Below are 13,620 nucleotides of genomic sequence, written 5' to 3'. Positions count from 1 at the left end.
GTCAGTTCACAAGCAGAAATTGCCATATGTATGAACTTAGAAGATCTTTATAATAATATCCAGTCAGTAACTAAGAAAAGAAACATAGGACCTAGCAATATTTAGATATGGAAGCCTACTAATTTCAAAACTATTGATCCTCCTCCCCAGCTAACAGGTACTTGTCATATCTTCAGTCAATTCTGTCCTACCTTAGTGAGCTGAGGAAATGTCAACTCAACCGAAAAAGCAATGGTCCTACAGGAGCTGATTTATTTTATGATTAAATTAGGGCAACTAAATGTAAACAGCTAGCACTGATGACCAAAACAATGGAAAGGCCACTGCAAAAGAATCTGCTTAACCACTTCAAAACTGCACACCAATCCAAGAAAATGGAGTATAGGTTACTCTGTCAGTGTAAGAAAAGTGAGTTTCAAAAATAGATTTTAGTTTAAATCCAATATGGTTTCTGAAAACGGAAAAGAAAATTTTTGACAGACACTTGGAAAGTGTTCATCTTCAATTAGTAGGAATGAAGCATCCTAACATAGAGGGGCTGGAAACATACTGCTACCACTGCGGGATTTCTCGATGAAAGGCCCATGGGTAGGCTCTATAGTCTTCCTTTTGTATGTCTTGGTGACCCGGTCCACGTCAGGCTGTTTGCGAGTCATCTCCTCCATAAACGTCTGTTAAAAACAAACAATAGGAAAAAGAGTTGCGAGTTTTCTTGGACTAAGAAAGAATCAGGCAACTTCTTACTAACAAAGGCCAAGCCCATGACAGACGGACCAATTGACAGATGCCTTTGTAGACTGTCTCACTCCTTTCAAGAAACATGATCGATCAAGGCACTTTACCAGGTGCTGGAGACCTGAAGGAGTAAGACGTGGCACTGACTTCAAGGAGGTGACAGCTGAGTGAGGAAAACTAAGGAGTCAGAGCAATGAGTGCTACCCAGGGTGCCAAAGGAAGCGCTAGGACGGACACGGCACAATCCGAGGTGGCGAGGAAGGCTGCCTGGAGGCCGGTGCCTAGAATGAGTACTGAGGAATGAAGGATTAGCCAAAGCCTGGGGGGAGGGCAGTCCCAGCAGAGGGCACAGCGTGGGCAGAGCCACGGAAGCCTGACAGTGTAGTGAGCCACGGCCCTTCTGATTACTGGCTGAGCAGAGGATGCAATCAGAGGAGTGGCAAGAGGGAGAGCTGAAGAGGTAGGCAGGAGAAAGATCCAGAAATGCCTTGTGTCAGGCTAAAGGATTGGGAGTTTATTCTGAGAGCAATGGGGGGGGGGGCAACTAAAGGATTTGGGTCCAGAGAAGAGACATGATCAGATCTCTGTCTTAGAGCTATCATTCTGGCTTCTGTGTAGAAGGCACAGGGTTGGTAGGGGACAAGTTAGGAAACCACTGCAGTAACTGAGGCAAAACATGGTGAGGGCCTGAACCAGGGCAGGAAAGAAGGAGCCAAGAGGAATTCTGAAAGTAGGGCAGATAAGACCTGATGATTGGCTAGATGTGGGGGGTTTATGAAAAGCAGGAGTCCCAGACACGCATCACAGGCTTCTATGATGGGTGACTGGGTGGATGAGAAGAGAGGAGGCAGGTGTGGAAGGGAGGGGTGGGGTCAGGCAGGGAAGAAAGGATAAAATGGAGTTTTAGAGCTGCCTCTGGTTTACCACATGTCTGGACTTCAGAGGACGATGCTGCTGGAGATGAGGAAAGAGACTGGAAGTCCTGGGTTTACAGGCGGTGGCTGAAGCTGCTGGACTAGACAAAACCTCAGCAGTGTGAGGAGAGAGGGTCAAGAATGGAGCTTCAGGGAACAACATTAACAAGTGGATAGAGGAACAGGAACCAACTAAGAAGACTAAGAAGGAATGATCAGATGGGAAGAAAACAAGAAGACAGGAGGATACAGAAGTCAAAAAAAGAGAGTTTTGAGAAGAAAGAAAGAGGCAACTATGTCACATGTCAAATAAGACAAAGAGTGAAAAGCATCAGTTGGATTTAGCCAGGGGGATGTGCCTGGGACAGTGTCAGTGTCTGATGGGGATGGGAGACCACATGGGCCTGGGGAACAAGTGGGAAACAAGGGGAGAAGGCAGGGAACAAGAAGCTTGTCTGAAAAAGGAGGAAGGGAACAGTGGGGGTAACCGGAGGGGGACAGAGGTTGAGAGGACATGTCGAGAAGCTTTAGAGGAAAGAACAAATAGAACAGGGGAACTTGAAGACATCAGAAGAAGGGATAACAGAGGGAGAGGGATTAGCCTTGAACAGGAAGAAGACAATCTCTCATTTAGCCAGGAGAGAAGGTGTCAATGCAGGTGAACTTGATCAGAAGTCTAGGGAGTTCTCACTGGTGAAGTGAATTATTCATATACACTAAAAAGACCAATTTTCCATAGTATAACTAAGCAAGATCCATGCTTACATTCAGTGTAAATTACTGTGGTTAAAAACCGTATTTGCCTCCCAAGGACATATTATAAAGATAGCTCAACTGAGCTTTCCTTCATTCAGTTTAGTTTGATGTGCTGTCTGAGCTCATCTCCGGGTTCATGCAAGAGATCTTTCTGAACCCAGGTGTAACGGGGTTAGACCAATGGGGTCTTGGCTCAGAGGGAAGTCAATAAAAATAGGATGTGGCAGGCAGATTTCTAACATGGCCCCCAAGAGTCCCACTCCTGGTGTACAAGTCCTGTGTAATCTCCTCCTGATTGTGGTCAATACCTGTAAAAAGGATAGGATAGTCACTCCCTGGATTACCTTGTATTATATAAGATCTGTCAGAGCAGAATGGAGTTTCTCCTGCTGGCTTTGAAGACCTAAGCTGCCATGCTGTAAGACTGCCATGCAGCTAAGACCTGAAGGTGGCCTCTAGGAGCTGACAGTGACCCTTGGCTGATAGCCAGCAAGAAATGGAGACCTCAGTGCTACAACCACAATGAAATGAATTCTGCCAGTAACTTGAATGAGGCTGGATGAGAACTACAGCGCTAGTGCTGGCTGACACTTTGATTTTACCCTGTTAAGACCCTAAGAAGAAGGCCCACCTAACTCATGCCCAGACTCCCACCCCATGGAAACTGTGAGAGAAGAGGTGTGTGTTGTTTTAAGCTACTAAGTCTGTCCGAATATGTTAAGCATCAATTAAAAAACAAAAGGAAATAGGCTCCACGAGCAACGCAGGAAACACCAATGACCCACACAATGTGGTGAAGGTACCTGATGCTCAGCAATGAGGGCTTTAACTCGGTCAATATTCTGAGGGATTGGCTCCTGATCCCGTTGAATGAGGGTGGTCTCAGCCCACTGGATCCATGCCAGAAGTTCTTCCAAGAGCTCAGCATTAGCCACCAGTTCTGACAGGGCTGTTTCAAGACGCTGCTGGTGCTGCTTAGCCCATGTCAAGACCTGGGGGAGGAGAGAGAAACCATTGGCTCTTTCAGTCAAGCGCATTCCCTTATTTTCAGCATCCTTTTTTCATCTGATCCTAACAATGGCTTTCTATGGGAAAGACCACCTAAGCAGTCAAGAGGCATCACTCTTACTCCAGTGACAGAGCTGGAATAAGAAATCAGCTCTACTGAAAGCAAATTCTAGTATGTTCTATTGAACACAGAACTTCTCAGGAAGGAGGGAAGAATACACAACATGTCCATTGGAAGTCATCAATTAACACATCACTACACCAGCACTATTCTTCCAGATTTCTGCACGTTATCAAGAAAAGAGTCATTACCAAAATGCTAACACAATTCTTTTTGAGATATTCACAGTGAAAGATTCCTTATCTGGAAAAAAATAAAAAAAGAAAGAAAGTGCCATAGTATTTTATTGCTATAAACCCATTTTTTTTTTTTTAAAGAATTTTTATTTTTTGTGAGGATGGCTAGCCCTAAGCTAACATCTGTCACCAATGTCCTCCTCTTTTTTTGCTGAGGAAGACTGGCCCTGGGCTAACATCCGTGCCCATCTTCCTCCACTTTATATGGGACACCGCCACAGCATGGCTTGACAAGCGGTGCATTGGTGCGCATCTGGGATCCGAACCCCGGGCCACTGCAGTGGAGCGCACGCACTTAACTGGCTATGCCACTGGGCTGGCCCTGTAAACCCATTTTACTGGGCACATGTAGTCTTCCTTGGAAACTAGGAGCTCACCTCCTCAAAGCGAGCTCGGATGATAGTGATCCAGTGTTTGATGGTAGTGATGCAATCAGGATGGCAGACAGCCAAGATGACTTCTCCCATTGCTACTGCTGTGTTAACATCCACTCGCTTTTCTTCCACTTTCTTCATGAATTCCTAAACAAAAAAGATTTCAAACCAAAAACTTAAGAATCTACTCTAGCAGCACTGTTAGTTTACACTGAGAGGGGAAAAAATTTCAGTGCATTTTTTGACTGCATTTGTTGACACAGATGTCTAAAAGCCTGTATTCGGGCATGTCTGGCATTTTCTTTCCAGTTCTAAAAGACGTGGGAAAGTGAAAGGTTTACACAAGAATGACTTTCTCTGCTATAGATGACCAGGACTAGGGACACAGAGGTATGCCCGCTTTTTCCAGGCTGGGCACGCCCCTTTTCCTGTTCTGAATTAGTTTCTTCCTCTTTTTATAAATTCCTGTTTTTATTTATTTCCGTAAGTGTAAATGGTATTGTCTTGGACAAATATAATGGCAGCTATAAAACATAAGAATATTTAAAAAATACCTACAACAGAATGACAAAACTAAGATTAAAATCTCCCAGTGGGTAACACAAAAATTAAAAAAGGAAACATTTCCCACCTCGTTAGGACAGACACTGAGGACCCAAATACTGCATTATATTCTGCAGCTTGGTAAGTGGTTCTGGGGGAGCAGATCAGGGCCAGAAGCTGGTAAATAAGGAAAGTCAAAGAAAGGCGTGTGCAGGTGAGGAATAAAGAAGGTGGAGTCGTCCATGTTTTTTTTATATAATACTATGCTGTTTGACTTGTTTACAACCAACATGTATTACTTTTATAAAAACAAATGAATGAATGAATGATCTTTAAGTGTCACAAACCACCAGTTATTTCCCTTTCATTCCGGCTAAACCAGTAAGTTGGGCCCATTCTGGTTTAGCTCCTTTTCACATAAGGTCTGATGTTTCCAAGCAAAAGCTGCTTTCCTTTTGTGGTGGGGCAGCCCTCACCGTGGTAGGCGGCGTGGGTCACTGCACCCTGGGGCTGGATTACCTTATGGGTGTCGATGAGAGACTGCAGGGCCTCTGTGTCATCGGGTAGTGCTCCCCGAAAGCGAAGTGTTTGTTCTGCTTCAGAAAGCCACTCCAACAGCATGTGGACTGTGTCCCGAAATTCTTCTGCCTGAAATTACCAAGCACAAAAGACTGAACCTTGGCTCTCTGCAGCCAAGGTCCTGGACACTGGGGTGTGCCAGGGAAACGGTCTGGCCCGAACTCGTTAGTGCATCACAGGCAATTGATGGTCCTATCAGAGCCCCACAAAGATCATCTTTCATCTGTAGATCTTTGAAAACCAACGGAATTCATTATTTCTCTAACACAGATGAGCATTAAAATCTTGCAGAACATTTACAATATCAACTTTTGACTTGATGGTCATTTTGAGACTGGCTAGAACTGACCCTGCTAAAGCAACCAGAATGAATCTGCTCAGATCCACCCCTAGGGTTGTCCCAGCAAACGTCTCTGACCTGTTTTAAGGCCTGCTCAAGTCGGCTCTGTTTGGAGACGGAGAGTTTACACACAGTGTCCCAGCGAGTGCTCAGTTCCTGGAGCTGCCCTTTCACCCAAGTGGTGTCATCCCGACTATTCTCAATCAGCTCTCGGCCTGACCGCTTTAGGACCTGAACGGTTCCCGTTCGCTTTCCCAGTTCCTTTTGGAAAACCTAGAAAAGAAAATAGGAGAATTTGTTTGTTTTAGAAATGTTTTGACTCCAAGAGACAAAACCACACAGAAAGTAATCATTTAGTTCAATTTTCCTTAGTAGGTTCTCGTCATGTGTCTTTTACGCACAGGAGGAGGCATGACGAACTGTAAGAAAGGACAAACACAAGATGTGGCTCTAAATACGAGTGGTGTGACTTGGGATAAGTTGCTTAAATGGAGTTCCAGTTTCGTAATCTGTAAAACGAGAATAATGTTATACTAATATCTCCAGAATTGTGGGAGTTAAATAGGAACACAACTGCCATGCACATAATAAGAATTTGATGTAATTTCAAGGTAAAGTTGATGCTTTGTGCTGAAGCAGGAGGACATTATGTAGCTCAAGGTGACAGGTGTAGGTTACGCATGGTGTTCGGCTTGTTAGGTTCAGAAGTAGTTAAAAAAGCACTCATTTTCATTTTAGGAATCAGTGGAAATGAATATTTTGAGGGTCTCCTGAATTTAAATTCATTTTGTGACTCAACTGAGAGATAACAAACAGGAAGTAGGGTGGAACCTCAAAGTGAAGCTTATACACTGCCAAATCTCAATCAAACCAATTGTGGTAAATTCTTTGTGACTGATGCAGAATCCGGGGAACAGTTTGTTTTTTTTTTTATTATTTTTTTTTGTGAGGAAGATCAGCCCTGAGCTAACATCCGTGCTAATCCTCCTCTTTTTGCTGAGGAAGACCAGCTCTGAGCTAACATCTATTGCCAATCCTCCTCCTTTTTTTTTTCCCCAAAGCCCCAGTAGATAGTTGTACATCATAGTTGCACGTGCTTCTAGTTGCTGTGTGTGGGATGCGGCCTCAGCACGGCCGGAGAAGCGGTGCGTCGGTGCACGCCCGGGATCCGAACCCGGGCCACCAGTAGCGGAGCGCGCGCACTTAACCGCTAAGCCACAGGGCCGGCCCGGAACAGTTTGTTTAAACACAGAGCAAGGAGCAGCCTCTCTGACAAGCAGAGAAAAAGGCTCTTTCTTTCAGATTTCCTTCCTCCGCTAGAAGGTCAGCATGAGCAGAAGGCACACATAGGTGGAGGATCCAAGGCTTTGCCCTCCATGCAGCCCAGATCTCGCCCCTCACCTTATGGGCATCCATGAGGTTCATGACGAGGTCGAGGTCCCCGTGCACCGGCTGGTCTTCGGCCAGCTGTGGCTCCACCTTGTACAGCCAGTCGACCAAGGCCTGCAAAGCGTCCATGAACTGGCCTGAAAACAGTAGGGCCTCCTCCAACTTGTGCTGCCTGAGAAAAGCACACAAACCATTTTAGGGATTCATTTATGAATGGCCCACAATTCTGACTACTGAAAGGGACCACCATATTAGAATGGTTAAAAACACAGTAAAAAGTGATTAAGAGAGATATCTAGGCATTTTTTTTTTTTTAAAGATTTTATTTATTTATTTTTCCCCCAAAGCCCCAGTAGATAGTTGTCTGTCATAGCTGCACATCCTTCTAGTTGCTGCATGTGGGACGCGGCCTCAGCATGGCCGGAGAAGCGGTGCATCGGTGCGATCCCGGGATCCGAACCCGGGCCGCCAGGAGCGGAGGGCGCGCACTTAACCGCCAAGCCACGGGGCCGGCCCTCTAGGCATTTTTAATGAAACCACTCTTAATCCATCTATAGAATGGATTAAGCATAGTGCAACAGACAGGTACAGATGCCATTCTGGCACCTGAGAGTCCAATGGCTATGCACATAGTCACACCCTAACGACCCAAGGTCTGTGTTCGTTACTTTATACCACTCCGTAGAGGATGATGGTTGTGGTAATGGTCTGGAGTCAGGAGTTCAACTCCTAGCTCTCCACAGCTGTGTAACCCTGGGCTGTCTCTTCACCATTTTGAACCTCAGTCACCTCCTCTAAAAAAGTGGAGCATAAATAATACAGAGATAGTGTAATATTTAGCATAGCATAGTCGGTACAAGTGGATAAAAGTACAGCTCTTAGAATCGAACTGTCTAGTTTCAAAACCCAGCTATGCTGCTCAGTGACCTATGTAGCTGAGTGACCTTGGGAGAGTTAACAAACCTCTCTGTGATTATTTCCTCATCTGTAAAGGGGAATAACAGTCTCACCTTCAGTGGCTGTTATGATTAATGATTAGTAAGCACTGTTTGGCACATATGTAGCAGTAGTTGCTCAGTACAGGTCGGGTATCAAGATGGCTAAATGAGGTAATATATGTAGAGGCTTTGCACAGCCTCTGACACACAGTGAGAGCACTTGGTGAGATAGCTGCTGGTATTATACATTGGTGATTTACAAATACTTGGAGTTACTGATTTTTACTGTCAGCTTGATTTTATGGGCCTCTCTAATACAGCAAGGTTTAAGTTTAAAATGACAGAATTTTAACTCATTTTATTAAAATTACTTCCTAACTCTCATTGAACTAACTGGAGATATTGAGATGCTACAAACCTCTTTACTGATGGCTTTATTAGCTTTATTACCATTTTGTGGAATCCAGTAACAGTCTCTTAGTTACTTTTGGGACAACACACAGACCCATAAAGGGGACATTCATGCTCACCTCTCCACAGACTTTCCACAAACAGTATCCCATTTGTCTCTCACTTCTCCCAGTAAGTTGTCAAGTTTCTGAGTGTCATCAGGAAGCAAAGTCTTTTCTTTCAGTGCTCTGCCAGTTCTAATTGTGGTATCATACACAGGCTGTTTGCCACCAAGCGTTTTCTGAAACTCCTGTTTCCAAAAAAGAAAAAAACAAGCTCAAAGTCAGATGACATCTTGATTTGGAACAAAAAAATTTTTGAGTTTTCAGGTTGGTAACCAGATACAGTACGAACATCATTACTTCTTGAACTAAAATTAACAATAGCTTATCCTTAAGAAATTTATAAGTTTTTGTTTATGCCACTTACAGCAATGTTTGACAATTTCTAAAAGTCTACAGTTTTAACTGGTTACTCCCTCCACGACTTTGTTAGAACTGTTATTTAAATGAACAACTGTCATGGTTAGACACTGTCTGGATATAAAATGGAATGCTAGCTTCATCATCTTGACTTTTTAACATTAACTGATTTATTTATTTTTGACTAGTTCTGACTTATATTTTTAGCAAGCTACGATCTTCAGTGAATACCAAGCTAAGACCTAAGAACAACGAGCTGCTTTACCTTATGCTTAGAGAGCTGAAGTTTAATTTTGTCTGGGTCATTGGATATCTCCAGTTCTGAGTCCAGGTGACTCTCTGCATCTTCTAACCAGTCAACCAGTTTTTTCCAAGCTTCATGGAACTAAAAATACACGAGAAACAAGTTATAACACGAATGAGTCTGCACACTATACAACACTGTTATGTGAACCAATCCAGAGACTCAACATGTGCAGCCCAAGGTTGTTCAATGAATTAGTATCTTTCTTTTACAACTTACTTGTTTTGCCCGCTTCCTGGCATCATCCAGTGATCGCCCTCTTTCAATAGATCGCTGGACAACCTTCTCCCATCGAGACTGGACACTAACCAACAAATTCTTGATCAGAACAACATCCTGTTTTTGGCTAAGGAACTTCAGCTGATTCCCAGTTTGATCCAGCTCAATGATCTGGTCTCGATGAGCATTTACTTCATTAGCAAACACCTGAGGGAAAAATATTGCTCTTTTTAGACTGGAGATAAGATAGAGGAATATTTCTTTCAACTAGTACTTTTGAAAGGAAGGCAATATCACAATGTCATAGTTACCTTGTGTTCCTCTATCTGGGAAAGGACAGTGTTTAGAATCAGGCTAGGAGGAGACACGATGTTTAAACTCTGCTCTGCCAGAGTGAGCCAGTTGATAAATTCTTGCAGGGAATTCTGGAATTCTGTTGCAAGGTTGAGGGCCTCTTCCAGCTTTGACTGAATTTTAATTAAAACACACACACAGAAAGAAAAATGACAAATTCAGGAATTATAGCTTCAAGGACAAAGGCGTTAATTGTAAACGAAATGAAACGACTTCCAAAAAGGAAGCCTCATTTAATCAACCTCCAAACATGCCTTGTTTGCAAAGAAGGGGACATTTTAATGTTAGTGTCTGAAACTGAAACAACTGCACATGGAAAGGGAAAGAGCACAATTTACAGCTAAGTTGCCTTTTCTGCCATTCTCCACTTCCTGGGACATTAAAGAACAGGAATAAAACTATTTAGCAAATGTAACAGACCCTTTAGTGGTGACAGCTGCAGGATCTGCAACCTGCTTTGGGAAGTCTCAGTTTCCTTTAATGTACTTTTTGGGGTATAAAAACAACCACATGAAAAGCACTTTACTGTAAAGATGATGTTCACTGCAGTGTTCTCTGTTTAAATATGTTTTCAGAAAATATGGCACCTAAAAATGTCTGAACCTGAAACTTTTTTGGGGGGGGAAGATTGGCCCTGAGCCAACATCTGTGCCAATCTTCCTCTATTTTGTATGTGGGATGCCGCCACAGCATGGCTTGATGAGCAGTGTGTAGGTCTGCACTCAGGATCCAAACCCATGAACCCCAGGCCGCCAAAGCAGAGTGCACAAACTTAACCACTATGCCACCAGGCTGGCCCCTGAAACTTATTTTTATGCTATAAGCAGAAAAGGGAATAAAAGCAGCCATGATATTCTAAGCAAAAATCTGACAACACTAGATATAAATTTTTAGACACTTTGATCTAAATTAGAATGGCAAAAACAGAGGCTCATTCTGGGCATGTGCTACTCTCCAAGAGTACACTCCAATTCTACATAGTCTACGAGCTCCATCTTCAGAGACCTCTACTCCCAACACCTGGGTGATGGCCTTTGTCCCTGGCCTACCAGGCAGGCAAAGTAGAATAATGACAGGTTGTTAAAAATAAATACATCCAAAATATTCACAGAAAGAAACCCAAGATGTACTAAAAATGTTAATTATTGTTCATTGGGCTATATGATCTTTATTTTCCTCTTTGTGTTTTCAGGTTACTTTTGTAACCTAAAAAACAACAACAACAATATAATGAATGTTACTAAAATGTAAAGATTCAATCTAAACAAATCAAGTGGAAAAATGAAATCTACTTCAAATCTATCCTAGAGGGCCGGCTCTGTGGCTTGGTGGTTAAGTGCGCGCGCTGCGATGCTGGTGGCCCGGGTTCGGATCCCGGGTGCGCATCGAGGCACCACTTCTCTGTTCATCCTGAGGCCGAGTCCCACATACAGCAACTGGAAGGATGTGCAGCTACGACATACAGCTACCCACTGGGGCTTTGGGGGGAAAAAATAAAATAAATAGAATCTTTAAAAAAAAAAAAAAAAAAAATCTATCCTAGAAATGCTTAGAAATAAATACATTCCAAGTTCCTAGATGGCAGGAACTCTTTCTACATAGTTTCATTTACGTATTCTTTAATATAGCATTTAATAAATGATTTTAGTGATCCTGAAATGTAATGTTCTCACAAAATCAGAAATAACTATCTTTGATATCTGGCCTTTGCTTGACCAGTGCCACCAATGATGGGTAACTATATCTTGAGTCTTCCCACTGTTTGGAAAACTGACTAGAAACTTCTTGATTATGAGCCAGAATCAGCCCTGGTTTCTTTAATTAGTCTTAGTTCTGCATTCTGCAGGAATTACAGACGACAGCCTGTCCAAGAATTAGAACATAGCCTTACATCAGGTCCACTGGCCATTCTTCATATAACAAAATTACCAGATCCTACACTAGAAGAATTCTAGGAAATTAATGCTTCTATCAAAATGTTCATTTATATGTGTGCATATTTGTTTTATGTCATTCTGCCCATTATATTTCATGATGATAGGATCCATGCCTTTATTGCTTCCACCATATACCTAGCACAGTGCCTGGTACATACATGTTAATAACTATTTGTTGAAACGGATGTGGTCAACAGATTTGAACATTATTTTACATTTGATCTGCCCAGCACAGAAACTCTGTGCACAGTGATAATCTGAAACTTGGTATTCATAAAAAACAATGTTTTGGAGCCTTGATCCCTGATCACTTTTTTTTCTTCTTTTGAAGAGAATTTGATTTTTGAGGAAGAGAGGCAACTTACTTACATATAATTTACTTCTCTCTTTATTTTTAGTGAAATTCTTGGAACACTGCACTTAGACTAGAATCCGAATTCCTTATGGGGAATTATTAATCATACCCCCTGAATGCTCTGTCCCCACTCTCCCAATCTCAAGTCACCAACTCCAACATAACCTTTTTTAAGTAGGAACACAAATCAATGATTAATATGGGATATACAGTCCATCACTGAGCAGCAACAGGCAGTAATGTCTTAACTGGCAGATGCAGAAAAGGAATGAATAATAAAAGCAAATATTGGCAGAAACTAGTACCATCAATGCAACTTGACATGGATGGAAAATAGAAATTTAACAGCAGAAAAGATAGCTTGATTAGCATGAGGGCAATTGTGAGGATATCAGCTCTGCAACTTCAGGTACAACATACTGGTCTTCGAAAAATTTTCATAGAAACTAGATGGTAATTACATGCAGTCACCAAGCACACTACTCAAACACAGTAATAACACACTGTATTTTGTGGTGATACCTTTCTTTCCTCCATCTTACTGCTGACCACATGCCACTTCTGTTCTAAGAGTGCTACACTCTGTTCTGTCTTCGAGCCAGACCCAGAATCATCACGGCTTAGAAGCATGAGCCTGCCCTTGTCAAGCAGCTGATTATAAGTCTCTTCCTTGGCTTTGAGCTGGGAATAGAGTTCCTACAAGAAAAGGTAGGGAAGATATCACTAACACCAATTCCCCGGAAGATCCCCTCACACACAGATTTACCAGCACAGTCCAGGAAAGTGTCACACCTTGATAAAAACCCTTTCTTTTGGATTCAGTTCAACTGCTGAACTATTAGGGAATGAAACCCATCATTCTTCCTTAATATTAAAATAATTTTGCCACCAAGTAAATAGAATTTGTTTTAGTGAGGATTAGAGACCATAAAAATAGATGCTAATAATTTATTTTCCTTTTCCTGAAAGATTTGCCTAGAAATAATGTTGCCTTTTGTTCTCGGCACACTTTCCTGAAATACTGTCAGTACCTATTGGATTTCTCCAAATCTCCTCTAAGTAGTCTTTTTCTTAAATACAACCACATCTGTGTTATGTATTTGTCTTCTTGATGCTCTCACCTTCTAATCAATATTCTAGTGCCAACCAGAACTGATAAACTCAAAATTTACCAGCTCACCAATGTATTTCCAGCCAACTCTTCCCTGTCACTACTCTTGCCTACGTAAGGGATTAAAAGCCCATATATAAGCAGCAATCCCCAATGCTGTACTATATTGTCAATAAAAATTCACTACTTTGTAGACTCCAAGATACATAACTCTCTGTGAATTCAGAAAGGAGCTACTGAATATGGGGTGCTTATGCTCGACTTCAAGAAATCTCTATTACCATATGTGTATCAAGCTGTTCCCTAGCAGTTTCAGGAAGTCCTCCTGTGGGCTTAGATGCAGAAAGTTGGGTCTCCATTCTAGTCAGTTCCAAGAGGAAATCTTCAATTTCACTGTGGAAACCCTGGGCCTTTTGAGAAAAGACATATCAGCAAGGTCAGTAGTCAATTGTAGCTTCAAAAGTAAACTTTCTAAATGACCATATGAGGAATCTATCTTGAGGGAGGAATTCTGGGCTGCTCTCAGGCAGTTGTT

At 42.4% G+C, this 13,620-nt stretch overlaps 1 protein-coding gene across 13 annotated transcripts in view; it reads right to left on the bottom strand.

Annotated features, from left to right (window-relative positions):
- MACF1 (microtubule actin crosslinking factor 1) overlaps positions 1 to 13,620 on the bottom strand; it is a 330,156-nt gene that overhangs the window by 23,576 nt on the left and 292,960 nt on the right. For all 13 annotated transcript variants that reach the window (XM_058553754.1, XM_058553763.1, XM_058553761.1 and 10 more), the window contains 12 exons: positions 13,367 to 13,495; positions 12,497 to 12,670; positions 9,640 to 9,795; positions 9,329 to 9,535; positions 9,071 to 9,190; positions 8,464 to 8,633; positions 7,008 to 7,167; positions 5,685 to 5,879; positions 5,207 to 5,335; positions 4,148 to 4,291; positions 3,209 to 3,397; positions 551 to 671 (listed from right to left, as the gene is read on the bottom strand). In XM_058553754.1, coding sequence (XP_058409737.1) covers positions 551 to 671; positions 3,209 to 3,397; positions 4,148 to 4,291; positions 5,207 to 5,335; positions 5,685 to 5,879; positions 7,008 to 7,167; positions 8,464 to 8,633; positions 9,071 to 9,190; positions 9,329 to 9,535; positions 9,640 to 9,795; positions 12,497 to 12,670; positions 13,367 to 13,495 — 1,894 coding nt within the window. The remainder of the gene's footprint in view (positions 1 to 550; positions 672 to 3,208; positions 3,398 to 4,147; positions 4,292 to 5,206; positions 5,336 to 5,684; positions 5,880 to 7,007; positions 7,168 to 8,463; positions 8,634 to 9,070; positions 9,191 to 9,328; positions 9,536 to 9,639; positions 9,796 to 12,496; positions 12,671 to 13,366; positions 13,496 to 13,620) is intronic.

This window comes from Diceros bicornis, chromosome 13 (genome assembly GCF_020826845.1).
Source record: "Diceros bicornis minor isolate mBicDic1 chromosome 13, mDicBic1.mat.cur, whole genome shotgun sequence".
Lineage (NCBI taxonomy): Eukaryota > Metazoa > Chordata > Mammalia > Perissodactyla > Rhinocerotidae > Diceros > Diceros bicornis.
This window is presented reverse-complemented; position numbering and strand designations above follow the sequence as displayed.